Here is a 21,278-nt window from a genome sequence, read left to right as displayed (position 1 = left end):
CCCACCTCTCTCTCTCTCTCTCTCTCTCTCTCTCTCTCTCTCAATGTCACTTTGTTCCGTTTCGCTCTGATTCCGCTCTGCTTCAACGGAACGGCGAACGGGGTTTTTCACTGATTTCTCGCTCGTTTTCCTTCTTCTGGGTTCTTTTGATTCTTCTGTATGAAACCCATGGTAAAGCCCAATTTCGTGAAGAATGGTGTTCTGAGATTGCCTCCTGGGTTTCGATTTCATCCCACGGACGAAGAACTCGTCGTACAGTACCTCAAGAGGAAAGTCCTCTCTTGCCCTTTGCCTGCTTCCATCATCCCCGAATTCGATGTTTGCAGAGCCGATCCATGGGATTTACCTGGTGAGCTTGAATCGTTTTCCCCCCTCGAATCCAAAATGTTTGTCCACAGTTCGATGAATTCCCTTCTTCTCCGGAGATTTGGGTATTGATTCCGGGACGGGGTTTCCGATTTCTGCAGGAGATTTGGAGAAGGAGAGGTACTTCTTCAGCACGAGAGAAGCCAAGTACCCGAACGGGAACAGGTCGAATCGGGCGACCGGGTCGGGTTACTGGAAAGCAACCGGAATCGACAAACGGGTCGTGACGACGAGAGGAAACCAAGTCGTGGGTATGAAGAAAACCCTAGTCTTCTACAGAGGGAAACCTCCTCATGGGTCTCGAACCGATTGGATCATGCACGAGTATCGGCTCGCTTCGCCTCCACCAGTGAGCAAACTTCCGAGTGAATTACTGTCACTAATCGCAATTAAGCCCTTAGTTAAATCAGATGATCAATAATCTTTGCGTTGTTTTGGGGGTTTCTGCAGAGTTCAATGGATCGGGCAGAGAACTGGGTACTGTGTCGCGTCTTCCTGAAGAAGAGAGGCAACAGCAGCAAGAACGAAGACGACGTCGTTTCATGCGGTTTTAGCAGAATCAGATGCAGCAACAGCAACGATACCGACGGTCATAATGTGATTAACAACAATGATGATGAAGATGATGATAGGAAGAAATCGAGGCCCGTATTGATCGATTTCATGAGAAAAGAACAGAGTAAGGATTCGAATTTCGCGGCGAGTTCCGGTTCGGATTCGAGCGTAGTGACGGCGGAGATTTCTTTGGACGACGTCGAGGAGAGCAGTAGTTGCAATAGTTTCCCTTGTTTCAGAAGGAAAATTTGATATGAATGCTTTAACGATGATGATGATGATGATGATGATGATGATGATGATGAATAAGACGGGCTCTGTTTTTATTTTTTTATAACGTTTGGTGGTTTCGTTTTGGGTTTGTTTTATATTCCGTGAAGAAGTGAAAACAGTCGGTTCAAGAAAAAGAAATTCGCCCATTTCGTATGAGTATTGTATCAAAAAAATTTATACGATAGTTAAGGGAAGGCAATGTGTAACTAATACTTGTTTATGCATGTGATCATGTATAAATTGATATCATACATCTGTATGCATTATAACGGATGATGATGATGATATGATAATGTGACCTATTTTGTCAAAAGTATACAAAACGTGATTGGAGTAATGAGTGGTTGAATCTGTCAGAAAAGGTCTTCCTTATTATTATCTCGATAAATCCCCTAAAAAACCTTCCATTTCCAAAAAATACGTACAAATAAACTTTCAACTTGAAAAACTATCATTCAATCTCAATCTCCGAACTTGTAACTTGTCACTAAATAAAACTTCGAACTTGTAAATTATTGTTTTAATAAACCTTTGACCGGTTTGATCACAATTTCAGGTGATCGAAAATACACGTATTAACGAATTGCTGATATCACCTTATACACGTTATCAATTTTAATTTAAAAAATAACATCAGCAATCCGTCAATACGTGGATTTCCGATCACCTGAAATTGTGGTCAAACCGGTCAAAGGTTTATTAGAACAATAATTTACAAGTTCGAAGTTTTATTTAGTGACAAGTTACAAGTTCGGAGATTGAGATTGAATGATAGTTTTTCAAGTTGAAGGTTTATTTGTATATATTTTTGCAAGTTGGAGATTTTTTAGGAGTTTTAACCCTGGTTTATATTTTTTATACGAATGACAAAAATCTTTGTGTTTAATATTTGCGAAAGAATTATTTTGCTCATTTTTTAACTTTATTGGGAACAAAATAATAACAAAAAATAATTTCAAATACTGAATTATGGGTTTGAAACCGTAAATACATGGATACAAAAAGTTTTTTTTTTTTTAAGATGGAAATTTTGAAAAACAAAAAGGAATAACCTTTTCGAATGGAGGAAAAAAGAATATGAACTTTCCCTAGTAGAAAGATCACTAACACAAGAACCAAATTCCTTGTTAAGATAATATTATCTTCCACAAGTATCATCTCACTCCCTATATATGTGCTAAGATTCCTTTTTTTTTTGGGATTAAATGTGTTAATTAAGATTATTGAGGTCGAACCAGATTTCATTCCAAGCTTCATCTCTACTCCATCTTCGATCTTTCTGACAAAAAATTAAAAAAAATTATTTTTGTCACAATACAAAATTTAATAAAAAAATATATTAATTGAAATAAATAGGTGTTCGTATTTAAACTTAATCTGATAGGTTTTGCTTATATAATGCGGTGGTGATATGCGTCTCTAAATGTCTATATATAATATGAAATGACAACTATTATATGTATTAAAATATACATTAGCACCATTGGACATGTATTCCACTCAATCAAGAAACTCCAAAGCTTACACTTGATTTCAAAAATATATACATAATTGGTTCGAATATATAAATCCCAGACCGAATTATACATTCTTAATAGATTGAAAACAAAACTTTTAGAAAATAAGTATATTTGTAAAAAAAAAAAATCAATCTAATCGAATCTAAGTAGAAACTGAACTGAAAATAAAAATTGACGAAAATTAAATATGTGTAGTTTAAAAAATAAATATGAATATAGTGTTCCTTGTGTCACAAGGAAAGGTAAAATAGATAACATTTCAATATGGATTCGTCGTCCGAATGTTTCTGTTTTATTTTGTTTTTCCTGCAAGTTGCTTCTTTGACTCGTATACGGACAATTTAAATAATTACACCCCTAATTATCGTTTACTTAAATAATGCTGATAATTAAGAGCGGCCATGCATACAATTATTTTTTTTTTTGCGTATTATTGATTGATAAACTTGATTAAATAAAACGACGTAACTTCATCTACACGTCTCCCACGTGCATGGACGACTTCCTTATCATGATCACAAAGTTATCTTTTCGGGATTGTGCTTAATGTTTTGCTTTATATACTAATAATTTGATATATATTATGCTATGGAGTATAGTAATGATAACGATATGATAATCATATATTAGATTTCATATTTTTATTGGTAAAAAAAGTAACTCGAGCATTTTGTATTTCCATTTTACCGTTTTGCCACTTGTATGTGGGAAAGATTTCAAAAAAAAAATTAATTCATAAACTTGATTAAATCAAATCGAATAAAATATTTGTATAAAAAAGTTAAATAGATATATTTTCTTATAAAAGAAATACAGGAAAACACGCGAAGTTGCTTAAACTTAAACAGCCACATATAATAAACATAATGATTTTATCAATTGATGGAGTTTGGAACTTGTAATTTTATTTTATATATATATATAATAAAATTTATAAAGGAGAGGTGATGGAAAGTGCTGTCCAAGGCTGACTTGTGTTGTGTCGTCTGTTGTTTTTTTTATTATTATTTGAAAATTGAAAGTGGGGCAAAGGAGGAGACGTGGTAGTAAGAGACCGACTCTTTCACATCACAGAGCAATTCAATACCCACACGGAATCTGTATTGTATGATCGCACACGGTTATGTGTCATCTCCCAACCACCCATTTCAATAAACACACTTTAATCCTGTTTATACATTCCTAATCTACATTTTACACACCCTTTTAAATTTATTTAGAATCCCGCATCATTTCAATTGCCCCCAACCGCCACACCACATCAAGATTGTACATAAAAACAAGAGAGAATCTTTTGACAATTTCATGCAAATCCCCTTTTGTGGCTCTTGCCTGTTCCCAGAGAGGATGAGGTCGGTCACATGTCTGGACCAAACACAACAAGTTGCCTGAACTGTAAGCAAGACAGGATGAAAGATGCAACTTCCATGGCATCCATAGATGTCTATTTTGTAACTCCGCCAACCGCCAGAGAAAATTCAGCAAAATGGGGTTTGATTTTTCTTGGAAGTTGCGTGTAGAGAAGCAAAATCCCCCCGTGAGGATCAGCTTCAACTTTCTGAGACATGATGGATCACACAACCAATACAAATATATATATATATATATATGGACACCTACCAAGATTCAGTTTGATCTTCCTTCATTGACAATGACCCTTTAAGAAAATATTATAGACATACAAATGATGCCATGGTCCCAAAATCAAAACCTTACAAAGAGAGCACTTCAAGGTTCCAAGAGGCAACTATACCATCTGCTTAGGAGCAGTGTTTCCAAGAAATAGGAGAAACTGCAGTGATGATAAGCTTGAGATTAACTATCAGACAAGGTTGATGCTTGGTGATTACCGCGTCACAGACACAGTTAACACCTGTAATGAGCTTAGGTCTGGCTTTTTCTCCTTGGCAAGCAACTCCCCAACTTATCAGCTATCAAATGCCTCTTATGTTGTGAGGGATTTCCAAAACCAAGTGGTGCCAAAATCAAGAGTATCAAACTTTCTTTTGAACTAGGAATCAATGGGAAGTCCGGTTATGATGCCCAATAATGCTGATGCAAGGATGAATTAGCAAACTTGTTGAAAGCTCTTCTAGATTGTCTATGGCTTCATTCGTGTCTATTGGCCTAAGTGCTGGAATTCGCTGTATTGACAACTCCATCAGGACATCTTAGAGGAGGGGAAGCTCCAAGCTTGCCCTTAGAACAGCCTACATAGTTGCAAAGAAGTAAGCGTTTTTGGAGGTCGACAACTCAACATTAGCTCTCCTACAACCTTAACTTATGGTCGGGGATGCTATCGCGAAACTCAAAATCCCACAATAGCTCCATGAAGATTTTAGCCAATCTACTAACCAAAAACCCTCGTCCCCCTTAAATACGATGCATTCGTCCAATAAACCGAAAACCCATCAAGGAAATGAGACGCGATTTCAGAGAAGTGGAAGCAAATGAATCCGATTTGTCTACGCCGTCGAACGAAACGACTCCGAGACCACGAGCCCTAAGAGGAAGAGAAGTACCTGCCAAACGCGGCGAAGGCTGGGTTTGGGCGTTGGCTTTACGGGTTGGGCCTCCATGAAGCCCTTTTATTAGTCATTGGGTTGTTTTGAAGGCCGTAAAAGCCCCCATGCCACGTAACATATGCATTAGCTGACATGGCAGATAGATTCAGCATTTGCATTTCCCAAGTTTTGATAAACGATTATATTATTTTGGATTAATTCCAAAAAATACCCTAAATTGTAATTTTTTTCCATAAAAATACCCCAATTTAAAATTTTGACGAAAAATTAACACCGTTATATATAGGGTATCGATTTGGCAAATATTATTAAATTAAAATATAAATATTAACAATATTTCTTGTTTCTCAAAAAAATCGTTTTTTTATTGGTAAAGCTCGTCGTCGACGCGCCGATGCCTAATTCATTTTCTTTGGTAATAATATTTTAAATCATAAAAATTAAATAAAATCAAATGCATATCGTCGATGTGAATAATAAGTAACAATTATAGAAACTTATCATTTGTTTTTTTTTATTGTATATACAAAATGGCAAATCTTTATTATATATATATAATGATTGAGATACAATTTATAGGAGGTTTTAACTGTTAAGTATATATTTTTATTGATGGAGTATTAGACGCAATTTTTTAACCTACAAATCACGCCATATTTTGTATATTAAATTTCTTAACATGAGAGAATCGCCAATCTATACGTTTTTATCGTTTTGAATTACTAATAGTTAATTACAAAAACACTTCAAAACACATTATTTGACTGTTGTATGAATTCACCACCGGTCAAATCCGCTTGTTAAAATCGTAAGGGATATACCATATAGTTGATTGTAGCAGTTGACATTAATTATTATTTAATAAAAAGCTTGTCTGCCTATGAATTCAATGCTCATATCGTACATGTTCTCTGAACCAAAGTTGGAGTTTCCTTGTTGTCGAATTTACAGAAGTTTAAGAAAGGAACTTTTATATATATATATATATATATATATATATATGTTATAATTGACTAAGTTTTTTTTTTTCTATAATTCGTAAGTTTACTGAGTTTCGCTCCAACTATAATCGGAGAAACCCATGTGAATACCATTTTTCAAATGAAGATTTGAACCTAAGGAGCTTTGCATGTTAGCTCACTGATGATGGTGAGCTCCTATTCCTAGAGGAAACAGATATCAATGATTCAATAGACTATATTTCTCATAACTCAGAGTATGCGTTCTTAAGTTTTTTTAATATTGAAATGTTTTTGTTTTTTATAATAAAAAATAACATCCAATATAATAAAAAATAATTTCGGGGTCTGGTGTAGTGGTTAAAGTGTCCATGATTCTCTAAGAGGTCATGGGTTCGATTCCACTCTCCAGCGATTCTGTCACCCTTTGGGTGGGTTCCTGCCGTTACAAAAAAAAAAAACGTTGATGATGATGATATGTAAATATCACTGTAAATGTTTTTATAATTTCCATTGTTTTTCTTGTTTGAATAGGTAATAAATGAGTTACGTGCTCCCGGAGAAAAGCCCTACAATTGGTACGATTTTTTACATTAATGCATATTTATTTATAGCTTATCCAATAAAAATGTGCTTAAAATCAATTAAGCTAAAATTCAAGACAAAAAAAAATTCACCAATCAATAAAAAGTTCTTCTCATTAATTATTTTTTTAATAACGAGAAAACTTGTTTAACCTAATGGCTCATTACATCTCATTCGACTTAAAAATCATGGTTGGTAATACCATTTTAAATGGGGTAAAACCATCACTCTTCCATGGCACATAAAAAAAGTACTAATGATATGTTTATTTATACATAATTTTTATTTAATATTTATTTTTATTCAAAACTTTTTAAAATTTAAGAATGATATGATATAGCACATCTGTACTTGTTATAAAAATGAATTGATATTACGCCTGCTAAAATAAAACTCGTTATGTCATGAAATATTATATTTGTTCTCTTACATTTCTCTTTCTTAAAAAAATAATATTCGTTTCTTAAATTGAAAAAAGAAAACACGTTTTGGAAAGATAGTTGTAGAAGTTTGGCGTTTACGCCACAGCAATATGTCGGAAAGCCGAAAGAGACAAGTGAGTAATTATGTGACAGATGCAGCAATATAAAAGTCACGTGTTCTAATATGTCTTTTGATACTTTGCTTGGGTATCACGTTTCCGTTTTTATTTCTTCCGTTGTCCCTTCGTAGGCAATTACTATACCTTTTTTATAATTCAAAAATTCATTATATCTTTAATCCGACTATATCTATTAAAAAATTGAAAAAAACCTATATGAATATTCTTATCGAGACGAAGACTGGATCCCGAATTAAAAAAAAAACTTTGTTCTCTTTTTTACCGGTTGAACCACCCAATATTGGATGCAAATAAAATGTTATGTACTCTCTGTAATTTTAAGTTTCATTTTTTATAAGTTAGAAAATAATTGTCAGATAATTACCTGTGTTGTTATCGTTGATAATCTAATGAAGTTGATAATTTTTCGTTTAATTATTTTGGGTGGACATGGAGTTAATGATCAATATCAGCACGTATATTTGTTAAAATAACACACGTAAACCGATAAACCTATATATGGTTATCTATTATGCTTAATTTATATATTCTCAAAATTATCATTTACTTATCGGTTTGAGGATAATGGATAGATAGAGTCTGACATACCAATATCTATATTTTGTTTGAATCCGAAATCAGTTTCCAATATCATATATAATATTTTGAATTTATATCACTTGACTGTAGATATATGAATATATTTATACCAAATACAAATATATATATATATATACACACACACAAATATGAAACGTGAATTTCGCGTTTTTTGTGGAGCATGATCTCTCGATGTGATTTTATCCTTATTATGCTTGAATTTCTTTTGTATAAAAACGCTTCGTGTAACGTGTGACGGCCGTTGATTATTTTGACTTTTCAGTCTAAAGGGAGGGGGGAAATGGACCGTCGTTAGAATGATAAATAGATTAATTGATGTAATCATAATCATGGTATGTATAATAATGTGTAAATACATGAATGACTAATACTATTATTGTCAATCTTTTGAAATATCGACATTTAATTCGTATACATCACGGGTGATTTTGTCTGTCACTAAGTCATTGGTGGAGTCCGAAATAACTGAGAATAAGAGGGGTAGTTACGTCAAAGTATTTAAAAAGGAGGGACAGAATAGTCTGTACGATAATTATGTCCACACGCACAAACAAAACGTGAGAAATAAGGTGTAACGAAAAGAAAAAGAAAAAATAAAAATAAGAAAGAGTCGTAATGACTGGCATGGAAGGCTAAGTCAAATTCAGAATAAGCGGAATAAACGTGACTATTGAAAGCGATGCAAACCTTCTCTCTCTCTCTCTCTCTCTCTCTCTCTCTCTATATATATATATATATATATTTGTTGGTGTGCAAACTTCCATTTGAATTAGCTAAAAAAAAAACTTCCATTTGAATCCGCTTATTCTTTTTTTCTTTTTTTATCTGTAAAACTATTATGATCATTTTATTTTTATATTAAGTTCCATTCAAATTACGTTTAAATTAACATAAAATTCGATTTTTTTAGTTTCTTTAAATATCTATTTTTTACAATAAGTTTTTGAAAATTTTCGTTTATTATTTGATTAAAATTATTTTTATTTTGAATTATATTTGATTTTTACGGGATAATCGGATATTTTAGCATTAAAATAGATTGGAGGCAAAATAAACATTTTATATTTCTGTTTGATTGATTGAACTATCCAAATTATCCAAATTTAAGCATACGATTATATATATATAATTAGTGTATATATATATATATATATATGTATGGCACACCTGCCATTGTTTTGGTGAAACTACGTGCCCGACACGTGAAATACATGCACCTAACTTAATCCTACTCCAATTACTTTTTTTTTCTTTTTAGTTATATAATCATTACTCTAATTAGTGTGTATAATCATATACTTATTAAGTTTAGATTTGCTTTAAATTTTAAATGGAAAGGGACTAAATATATTATTGTACTTTAAGCATACGATTATTCCTACTATATCAGAAACTCGTGATAATTCTATAGTTGATGCATTGAATTAGCCCTTGTATGAAATGAACAATTACGTCAAATTTAAAAGATAAATTCGCAAATATATATGTGAAGCTATATAAATTATGCAGTGATATGAAAAAAGACAAAACAAAATATATTAAAAAATAAACTACAACTCAAATAAATAATTAGAAATAAATTAAAAGCTATAAAATGGTATTGCATGATTTGTTAATGAAATGATGATTTAATTTAAATTAAAATATAATTTGATATTTTTATTATGCATAAATTAATATAAAATTGATGTCATTTTTAATTACTAACAGTACAAAGGTATATTTGGTCAATTTATATTTATAGTTTTTTTTATCATATTAAAAGTATAAATATAAAACTAATAATTTTTTTGGTATTAAAATGGTGATAAATTAACAAATCAATGTATTAAAATTTCCGATAAATAGAAATCGGATATGTATATCTTAAATCTTTCAATTGGATTTTAAATATTGTGTCTGTAATTTGTATTCGACACTTGTCACTTGACACTGCAAACATCCTGAACTTTATTTGGCAAGTGTTACGACTGCCTATAAAATAGAAACAACTTTTAGTACTTTTATAGTTGATATTTGTACAATATATATTTCTTTAAATATATTTAAAAGCCAACATTAGTCCAAAACTATGATTTCAAACCAATAGTTTTTGGAATATAAAAAATTAAATAAAAGACTTGTTCATCATAAAAATATAATTTAAACAAGGCATTCAATACGAAGTTTTTCTACCCCAGCTTGTTTTGTACGTTCGTATCACTTTATATTTGGAACATAATATAAATTTTGGAATCATTTTAAAAATAATCTATAATTTATTGGAGAGATAATTTTGTCAAGTGTGGGAATTAATGCTCCAAATTAACGTGATGCATTTCTTTAATTGCGTGATTTTAGGTATTTTGTGGGTTGCACCTGCATTTCTCCACCACATTAACAACCTCAAACAACTATAAGTTTTTTTTTTCTTTTTTTTTTTGTTTGCCTAACAAATTTAAAGGAGCTTTTATCTTACGGAATTAAATAATATATGATGGTTATAAAATATTGGAATCATTAAAAACGTTGCGTGGGATGTGGACGGACGCCTAATAGCAAAATAACCATTTTTAAATTCCCTTTATTATTTTAAACCATGGTGTAACTATATTATACACTATTAAAAAAAAGGCGTGCGCTAGTTATTTTTTTTTTAAAAAAAGAGAGGATAATATCTGGAGGTTGAGAGATAAATAAAATATTATTTTTTAGATAATAATAATAATAAAGAAAAGGCGTGAACCTCGTGCGTTTTTTAAAGACCTGTTTTCCGGAAACATAAAGACGGAGAAGACCATTGTTTTCTATTTATCATCATCCTCTCGCGCCTCTTCAATTCAATCCCACCTTCCCTCTAGATCTCTCTCTTCAACCTCAGGAGTAAGAAGAAGAGAGAAAAAAAATGTCGAGAGCTATGGTGGAGCTCGATTTCTTCGGACTCGGGAAGCAGGCGTCGGCGGCGAAGACGACAACGACTTCGACGGCCACCTCTCCCAAGCCTAAGTTCCAGAAATTTCTCGATCGACGCCGCAGTTTCCGAGGTTCGTTCGGTTTAGATTTCTTCATACTGTTTCTGCGGGTTTGTGTTATTTTGTTGTTGTTATTGGTGGTTATGGTGAGAGTAACTTGTTTGCGGTTTCTGCAGAGATTCAAGGCGCGATTTCGAAGATTGATCCGGAGATCATCAGATCTGTGATCGCTTTCGGTGCTCCGAGTCACAGCAGCGACAGCGGAAGTCAGTTTGATTCGCCGAGCAGATCTGCGTCGGTTCCGTCCACTCCGAGGAACGATCACCCTAAGATTCCGGTTCCATCGGTCCACGCGCCGGTAGCCAGGTACTTCAGAATTTTTTCCTCGTTTTGTGATTTTGATTTCGGCGCATGCGGAGAACTTGAAATTCAAAATCTGTTTCTGAATTTGAAATTTGAATTGCCCCAGACTCAGTGCAGAGCACGTCCCTGAAACCGCTCCTATGACGATTTTCTACAACGGAAACGTCTCTGTTTTCGAGATTTCTCCTGATAAGGTGAGTTAATTGGATTTATCCGTATTTCGCAAAACGTTGCTTTCCTCCATGCGATGCTGTTGGGGTTCGCTCTTGAGCCGAATATTGTCGAATTTGGTGCATAGGCGGAGAGCATTTTGAAGGTCGCTTTGGAAGCCTCTTCCTCGAAGAACGTCGAATCAACAGAGCCAAATGCTACAGTCTCCCCGAGCGAAAAACAAAAGCTATTCGGTCAGAATCTCGAAGGAGGTTAGGGTTTGCTCGCTTCCCTTCATACATTCCCCACAGTTGATTATTTGTACATCACACACGAATTCGACAGATCAATTGATTCGGCTGCAAAAAAAAAAAAAAAAAAAAAAAACTCGGGGGGAAAGTCGTATGAATGCTATGTAGTTGGTACAGCTATACAAAAATCAGCCGCGTTGTACTCGATTTAAGTAAATTCGTAAACGATTATATACAGAGGAAATGTTCCTTTGCAAAACAAGAAACAGTGAAAGAGAAGTATATCTGCAGTCTGTTTCCGTTTGAATCTGATGGGATTGGGGAGTGATTTTTGCATATGAACTCATCAAGAACCGTGTGGTTTTTCCTTGCAGATCTGCCAATTGCAAGGCGAAAGTCACTCCAAAGGTTTCTGGAGAAGCGCAAGGAGAGGTAAATTTGTTCTACCATCCCAAGGATGAAGCTCACCTTTTTTAACAAAAAAAGGTTTTCTTCTCTCTTAGTCCATAAATATTATTATTTCTCCTTGATAAATATAATATTTTTAATCAATTTAATTAGCTAAAAAGAAAGGACCTCCCAAATCAAATATCACTGATGAGATATCTAGAAGAAAAACCGTTCTTTATGACTCAAATAGAGATTTCTAGAATTTCTGACTTCGATAACTCACTCGGTATACAAGATTTGTCGGCGAAATTGCCGTAGGGAATGTTTGAACGCACAAATGATATAACAAAAAAAAAAGATTTGTTTTTTTTTTAATTATATATATTTGATGCAAGTCAATAACCCACGCGGTTTTGAACACGTTTTCTGCAGATTAGTACCGAACTCTCCATATTCACGGTTGGCTTAGATCTTCTCCTTCTGTTCGACGACGGCCCGCTTTTGACCACTGAAGTATTCCGTCTCGTGTTTTGCTTCTTCGCTTGAGTTCTCGAAGGTTCTTTTTTCACCGAAGCAACCAATGCTTATGATTTTAGTCTAACATTACAATGTTATAAAAAAAATCACCGCAATGGGGGCTTAGGTTTTTTTAGTAATTCTCGAAGGCTCGTTTTCTGTATATTATATATATATATATGAATATGTACACCTTTAATCGTATATTCTAACACTGAGGTCTTACCTTATAATATCTTAAACCGTCATGAATTCGATTTTAATTATCGATTAGTATATGCTAATTAGGTAAGAAACACGAGACGATACCAATATGTATGTATATATTATATTGGGAAAGTCTGCCGACCAAATTGTGCCATTTGATTTGTCTTTGATTCGACGTTTCTGGCCTTGCAACAGAGACACTATAATGGCTAAGAAATTTTGATTGGCCTATGTGAAGACTAGAGGGTTCTCTTCCATTGCTTTCCACATTCTCCATGTTTCCACTGGTCCGGAACAAAGCAGCAGACGCTTTCGTACCGCCATTATTATGCTTGTCCTACTCAGCAAACAGTACGCAAGAAATAAAAAATTAAAACACCACAACTACGGGTGGACCTTTCGGAAAACGGTTTGGGTTCGGGACGGAATAAATCGGTTCGGTTCTTTCGGTTTTACAAAAATAGGTACCAATCGAGTTATTTATTATATTCGGTTCGGTTTCGGTATCGGTTCGGTTCGATTCCGGATTTTATTAAAAAAATGATATATTTCCTTTAAAAATATTCGGTTTTTCGGGATTTTTAAAGTTCGATTCGGTTCGGTTCGGTTCTGGAAAAATTCAGTTCTCTAAAAATGGTACCATTCGGAAAATAACAGCGGTTTCGGGTCGGGAAAAATACCGTTTTAATGGTTCGATTCGGTCAGGTTCCGCATAACCGAACCGAAACGCCCAGCCCTAACCACAACACCAAATACATACCTCATTCATTTATTTATTTTTAAATCTAATAAAAATAGTTACAATTTCAGTCCATAATAATAATATTATTCTAGAAAAAAGAAGGATAATTCATAGAAATCCCATGATAGTTATTGGGTCACCGTCGGCTCAAAAGATTTCACGTAACACTTACTGTTCTGATGGGTCAAATCGATTATGTGACTTTATCAGGCCCAACTTATGACGTAATATAGAATTGCTGTTTTCTAATGTCAATTCAATTCCACAAGAAGCTCCGGTTTAAACCCCGCCAAGATCCGGGCAAAAAGGGAAATAACGATGAAGATTCCCATGCATCAGATACGTTCATGAATTTTTTTCAAACAATTATGTTTGCTAAAACCGGGATAAATATTGATTTTTTTTTTGTGTGAATAGAGCAAAAATAAAAAATAAAAGGAGAAAGAATCAGAGATCAGTTTTAAAAAGCTCGATTTATAAGAATCCTCATGGAGAATATCGGCAAGCACTTGTTTCAGTGCGAATCTCATCATCTCATCCGAATTCTTCCTCCTCAGTCATTGCAAAAAAAAAAAGTTGAAGGAACAGAGAACGAAGAACAAAAAAAAAACAAGGACGAGAAACCAAAATCTCAATGCAGAGAAACAAAAACGAGTTGGCTGTGCCGGCAGAGTTAGGAGGCTTTGCTTTTATAGCCAGCGTATTCTCCCAAACCCTAGTTGGATACTTATAGGAGAGCACAATACTACGCCGTTTCATTCCAACATTTTGTAGGCCTTATTGGGCCGGGACTACATGACGTCTGGGTCTGGAGTATTCGAACTGGGTGCCGTTTAAAAATCTACTTATGGGCCTACCCGCGTCGGCCCATACGACTAGTTAAAATCCAGGCCTTAAAAGAGTAACGGACGGACCCAAACAAATATAAATATATTTTCCCTTTTCTCAAACATTTGAAACGAAAATTGTAAAAAAAGTTTTTTTTGGGTAAAAGAAAGAAAAAAAGTTGTCAAAAAAGAAAGAACGTTTCTATGTAGTTTCCGTATAATTTCATATGAATCTTAAATTCCGTATTAAGCAAAATTATCATATATTTAATCTACCTGAATCAATATTTTGTTTTTCTTTTCTCCAAATATATTGTTTTGTTTTTGTAATTTCTTTTTGGTAATAGAATATTTTAAATCGAGATTCATACTGATCTTGAGATTAAAAGTAATAGACAAAATATTTTTCTATTATTAATGAGTGAAAGATTATACCCTAATATATAGCAAAATATAATAGAATATTATAGGTATAATATTTAGGATAAATCATAACTATATTAATGATAATATTCTAGAAATAATACTTCCTATAGGAAAGTAAGTCGGATGATTAGAATTATGCTATTCTCTCTACTTTGAGAATCGAATTCAGACAAAATCTTATTTTATCGAATGAACTATATGGTTTTTGGCCAAATTTTGTTTGAAGCATTTTGATTTTAAAAAAAAAAACAATTGAGAAAACAAATGTGTCGACGGTAATACCCACACACACGCACGCACACGCATATATATATATATATATATATATATATATATATCCAAGAAATTTTACACTTCAAATGGGAAATTATTTAATTATTTTAAAAAATACAATATATAGTTTGATGGTCATGAGTCATGATTGCGGTCTCTGGCTTTAGACACACTCGGAAATATGCGCCACGCGAAACGAACAACGGACGAATTAAAATCTTTAGCTTATGGTTCGTTTGTTAGTCTTTTTATGGCCTCAAAATATTCCCTCTCGGGAAGCGAGTTTCTAATATTATTACAATTAATCGAAATAATCATATTCCACTAATGACGAATAATAACCACGTAGAAAGTAGGAAATTGAAAAAGGCACCAAAATATGCATGCGAATTAACAAAAAGAGGGTCTCATAATTAACTAATAATCAAAATAATGATTATAATTATTAAATTAGAAATAGCCGAGAGAGTAAAATACTCATGCGAAATCTATATCGAATCAGACCATATTAACCGGATTTATTTTGTAGGGCATTCATGAGGTAAGATGAAATTTATATCCATCACGTTGGGATTATTAATTATAAATTCAATAAACTTGAATATGTAATAATCATTTCCGATGGATGTTTCTTCATTTTAATACTTCAAAACAATATTACCCAAAAGAGGAAAACATCACTCGGATACGATCATTTGTATGTTTGTCCATACATGCATATACCTCGGAATGGATTGACCATTATCCGATCATTTGAAAAATGTAATTGGATCGAAAGCACGGTAAATTTTTGGATTATAAAAAAACTGTCGTGTCATGGATATCCGAACCCTAAACTTCATAAAAAAAAAAAGACAGATATTTCAAATTTTTAATAAATAGTTAGATATTGTATCATTTTCAAAGCAAATCAAAGATATTTTTATAATTTTTTAAAATATTAATTAAAGATAATTTATCATTTCTAATAAGTTTCAGTACATGATATAGACATCTTACGTACGAAATTAAAAAAAATGAATTTATATCTAGATTTACGGGTACAACATTCATGTTATATAAAACACGCGATCCATATATAATTCAGATACTCGATCATGCATCAAATATTTTTGGCCACCCCTAACAGTTAATAAAGGGAGAATATTCGGATGGACGTGAGAGAGGGCGAGTTGGTAGCAGAGAGAGGGGACATGCAATGGTAAAGTCACAGAAAGTATGGTTTCTTTTGGGGTTTTGGAATGATCGTCCTTCAGTTGTCTTTCATGCGTAAGTTTATTTATATATATGCTTCATTTTTACTTGTCCCCATAAGCCTGCTAAAAGGCACTTTCTCCCTCTCCCTCTCTCTCTCTCTCTCTCTCTCTCTCTCTCTCTCTCTCTTTCTCTCTAGCTATACATATATATATATATATATGTGTGTGTGTGTGGATTGTGTATGTTTTATTTGATGCCCATCATATATATGTCATTAGAGGGGTATTATTATAGGCCATAAGCATCTTAAACGTACGTACGTGGTTATTGGGTGAGTGGACCGCATTGGAAATATGTAACTTGCTCAGGAATTATGTGGACCGACAAATTATTCCCTCATCTTTTTCCATGCACCAAAAGTTCATTCGTTCTTTCTCGTAAGGTATATACGCACTCACTTGTATATATATGCATACACATTATGCTGCTTGCTTTCCCTTCGTTGTTCTCTATGAGCCACGTATGAGTTCATACAATTCGCCACCCGTGTCGCCGTAGGATCGTATAATTGTCCAATACGGACAAAATATACATACATGCATACACACACATACTTGCTATATAGTGATATGTTTTTTTTTGGGGTATGAAAATATAGTGATATGTTATCAATTTGTTTTAGAAGATTATCGATCTAAATTTAATTTGAAGATTGGACTTGCGGTTCGATAGTTTTTTTTTTTTAATAATGAGGTTTATTGGACCGAATGCCTTTGTCCCAGTTAGTCTCTCTAAATCCAAAGTCAGTCTTTAGTCACATAATTAATTGCGCTCTATCTTTTCACTAGTGGAATCGAATCCAGTATTTAAGAGTGACTTTATCACTTTTTAATCATTGGATCATCTAATAGTGATAAATGCGGTTTGATAGTTTTACAACCCAATTTAATATATTTTTTATTAATAGTCTAAATATGCATTTTGATTAAGCATATCAAATTGTCGAATATGACAATTTCGAATATGAGATGGAAGGGTATATTACAATTAGATTGCTTTTCGAGTATTGCCCATCGGTCAGCTCAACGTTCTCTTTTTTCAAGTTATTGAAAAATTTTATAATGGAAACTTTTCCAACTGATTAATTTTAAAAAAGGGGAGATAGTTTTATGTTTTTAATTAACTGCATGGAACAAGAAAATCACATGCATGGACTGACCGTGTACTTATTACACCACATGCAATACACCCATTTACAGAGATACCAGGAAAAAACCCTAAAAATTTCTAAATTTGGAATTTAGAGTAATATTAATTCCTAAACTTGTAGAGGTGTCTATTAATTCTCAAACTTCCAAAATTGAACACATTAAATCATGAACTTTTTAAACGGTTCAATAATCGTTCATAGCGTTATTTGGTCAAAAAAACGAATTGACCGATCCGACGTGACACTTGACGTGGCAAACCAACTCAGAAAATTATTACCACGTATGCAATTTTCGGTTCTTCTAGAAACCGACTTTAATCAAATGTAGTGAACAGTAAACCAGGTCTCGGTTTCAACGAGCCAACCTCGGTGCTCGACCTTTGTGGAAGTCCCAGTCGCGCCGTCGTCACGAACTTCGGTTACCGTTGCGAAGGAGGTATCCGGTGGAGGACGAACTCGATCTGAAACCAGATTTTCAGATTCACCGCGAAAAATCAAGTAAACCTCGGACCATCCGAAATCCGTCGGGTGAAGCTGATCAGAAAAATCAGGAAGCTGAGAATCGACGCCGTAATGAGTCGGAATGGCGAAAGTGGTGAAACCGGTGGTCCTTCCTCCACCGGATACCTCCTCCGCAATGGCAACCAAAGGCTTATCCACGACGGCGGTGGGGCTGGGGCTTCCATGAAGGTCGAACACCGAGCTTGACTCATTGAAACCGAGACCCGGTTTACTGTTCACTACGTTTGATTAAAGTCGGTTTCTGGAAGAATCAAAAATTATATATGCGGCAGTAATTTTCTGAGTTAACTCGTCACGTCAAGCGCCACGTCGGATCGGTCAACTCGTTTTTTTGACCAAATAACGCTATGGACGATTATGAAACCGTTTAACAAGTTCAGGATTTAACGTGTTCAATTTTGCAAGTTTGGAAATTAATAAGCACCTCTACAAGTTCAGGAATTAATATTACTCTAAATGTAATTTAAAATTTTTTAGGGTTTTTCCCTAATCTAATACGGTTAAATTCCTTTTTTTTCACTCTATGCTTTTCTTATAACAAACTGGAGGTATATATATGGATTTCAACAGATCATATTAAAACTGTCTCATATTCATTTTCATTCGGATTTTCAAATTCAGAGTTTCGTCATACCTCATAATTCCATTATTATTATTTTCAAATTTTAGAAAATCTAAATACATAATTCGGATTCCGATACATGAGTCGAATTGTTTTGTCCAAAGTTATTTTAAACTCTCAGTGACCATATCTTGTTAAACTTTAGACATCAAATATATGAGCTCGTATAGAAAATGGGTTTCTGTTACAAACCCGAAATCGCATTCATTAGATGTAGATTAATGTCCATATTTTCGATTGGTTTTAGAAATGGAATAAGAGAGAAATTCAAGAGAGAAACATTTTGAGAATTTTCTGATCTTCTTCGTTCCAAAAAAAAAAAAAAAAAAAACACCCCGAGGCTTCTTAAATACGAATTTGATGTAGCATTTGTTAAAGTATATAAAGTCATGTCACGTATAGTGGATTGTCTATTCAATGCAAAATTCTAATTTTCTAAATATATATTCGAAGGAAATTATCAAAATGAGGTAAAAGGCAAGTTGAAGCCAATGAAGATGTGGCATATATATATATATATATATATATATATATATATATATATATATATATATATATAGAAGAAAAAAAGAAAGTAAAAAAGAAAGAAAGGGATAGATCTTTTTATGATTTGATTCAACGGCTAAGGTAAATGAATTCCATGCCCATGCAATGTCACCAAGAGGCCATGCGCCTCTCTTCCTTTTCACTTCTCCTTTTTTCTCCCCAAAAGCTTTTACTCCCTTTTTATTTTATTTTCTTTTTTTTTAATCAAATATATATTTATAGATTATTCCCCCTTCATACAATGCGTTAGAAAAACATAGAACCAAATTGTGAAATTCCATATATAGGTCATGTTGTATATATTAAGGAATGATTTGATTAACGACGTAGAATATAATTAATCTAAGTGGAGGTTAATTTAGATAGAATAAACGTGACTAAACATGTGAATTTAGAACAAATATTCACGTTGTAAAGATTCGATTCAAGAAGATTTGGAGTTGGGCGGTCGAACATAATTTCATTAAAAATAAAATTGTACATTATACTAAAATTACAAGTGAATAAATACACCTTCGTGGGAATTATACCCATCTTTACAATTTCACTTTTCAGTTTCCATTCTATCGAATTCAACTCGTACTTTTATTTCGAAACTAATTCATCCAACATCCCAGTCATCTTTGTCCTCATGTATAATTAAATTGAAATTTAGTTTTAACAAACCGATTAAGCATGTTCTTTATTTTGTTTTTTATGTAAACATTTAAAAATATATATTAGAGTTGGAAAGCACGTGGTTTTTACACGGCAAGTACAATCTTTGGGAAGTGATGCGCTGCAAACGTACCAGAGCTCAGTTGATGTGTTGTGTCTGAATTATAATTTTCCTCTGAGCTAACAAACATAATCATTTTTATAAAAAAAAAACACTAGTATTAATTAAATTAATTATACGTTTTGATACACTATGATGTCTCTTGGGATTATTAATACACATAATATCTAAATTATTGAAATATGACAGGTATAATGTCATCATGCCTCTCCACTTATTCCGGCACTCCATTTGTCTCGTTTTCAGGCTTTACTGAAAGTCTCAGCTTTTTATTTCATAAAAGAAGCCAACCCTTTGGGGGGTTTTCATACATTTATTCACACACATATATTCCTAAATTTATATATATATATAGGTTGGGTACCAATATATATGTGGAAACAGATATGCATTGAAATGAAAGAGGGAATATATACATATAAAATGTATTATATAAAATATTAATAGTATAAGACACCCATATATATATATACACACACATTTGTACAAGGCATAAAAGAAAATAAATTGTGCTTTTAATCTTCCTACGTGATTAAGCCAGTTGTACATAAATAAACTTTTCTTATATCGAATATACTATATTGTAGTTCCTCTATTCTATCGATTATGTACTCAATTAACGTTGAAAAGATATGAGAAATGTCTCAAAACTCAAAAGTCGCGTGATGACGTATAGAAAAATTAGAAGATATTTGTGGATTGAGTCTCCTATGTAACCACATAAATACATTATAATATATATTTTTTTACATGGCGGGGCTATTTGTTATTGGGTGGTCCGATACCCCACTTAATTAATTAAAGAATTATTTTATTAAACATTTTTAGGAAGATATATTTTTATTATTTTATATGTATACTAATTGTATGCCATTTTTTTTTTCCAGAATGGATTGAGAATCTCAAATCGTATGCCAATTTTCATGTACGTATATAAATATGACATGATATTGAAATATATGTTACGTATGTAATTTTGAGGTTATAAATCCCAAGCAAAGTATCCATTACTTTATATAAATTGCGACATTGACCTCTCTCTCTCTCTCTCCATTCCCACAAGCTTCCAAACAAAGAGAATTAAAGGAAAGTGAGATTTGAGAGTTTTATTCTCTCCCTCGTGTCTTCTCTCATCATTAACACACCATACTCTCCGAAGAACCTTTTGTTTCTCTCTTAATTCAGTTCCATGGCTCTTTCTTCTCCGCTCCCCCTCCCTCTTCTTCCCCACCATGTTTCTCAAATCTAATAAAAACCCTAATTTTCTCTTTCTTCCCCTGATAAAATATCCTCATGTTGAGATCACAAAGCTCTCCTACTCCCTCGCTTCTTCCGACCACCGGAATCCGCCATGGTTCCTGC

At 33.2% G+C, this 21,278-nt stretch overlaps 2 protein-coding genes across 3 annotated transcripts; both read left to right on the top strand.

Annotated features, from left to right (window-relative positions):
• Positions 1-1,258, top strand: LOC104807381 (NAC domain-containing protein 83-like). Its single transcript, XM_010532634.2, has 3 exons — positions 1-349; positions 468-715; positions 817-1,258. The coding sequence occupies exons 1-3, from the start codon at positions 160-162 to the stop codon at positions 1,171-1,173; spliced, it is 795 nt and encodes a 264-aa protein (XP_010530936.1). The 5' UTR covers positions 1-159; the 3' UTR covers positions 1,174-1,258.
• A 9,462-nt stretch (positions 1,259-10,720) lies between these two features.
• Positions 10,721-12,829, top strand: LOC104807373 (protein TIFY 9-like). Of its 2 annotated transcripts, none has more exons than XR_770746.2 (6): positions 10,721-10,968; positions 11,073-11,262; positions 11,366-11,453; positions 11,558-11,681; positions 12,035-12,146; positions 12,483-12,829. XR_770746.2 is itself a non-coding variant. In XM_010532616.2 (6 exons), exons 1-6 carry the CDS (start codon positions 10,830-10,832, stop codon positions 12,517-12,519), a joined length of 636 nt encoding a protein of 211 aa, XP_010530918.1. In that variant the 5' UTR covers positions 10,722-10,829; the 3' UTR covers positions 12,520-12,829. The 2 variants fall into 2 exon arrangements, 1 of the variants encoding a protein (XP_010530918.1); XM_010532616.2 differs by having other exon boundaries at positions 10,722-10,968; positions 12,035-12,092.
• The last annotated feature ends 8,449 nt before the right edge of the window (positions 12,830-21,278 follow it).

This window comes from Tarenaya hassleriana, unplaced genomic scaffold, assembly GCF_000463585.1.
Source record: "Tarenaya hassleriana unplaced genomic scaffold, ASM46358v1 Cleome1, whole genome shotgun sequence".
NCBI lineage: Eukaryota > Viridiplantae > Streptophyta > Magnoliopsida > Brassicales > Cleomaceae > Tarenaya > Tarenaya hassleriana.
The sequence above is the reverse complement of the archived record's forward strand: the minus strand, read 5'-3'. Positions and strand labels throughout refer to the sequence as shown.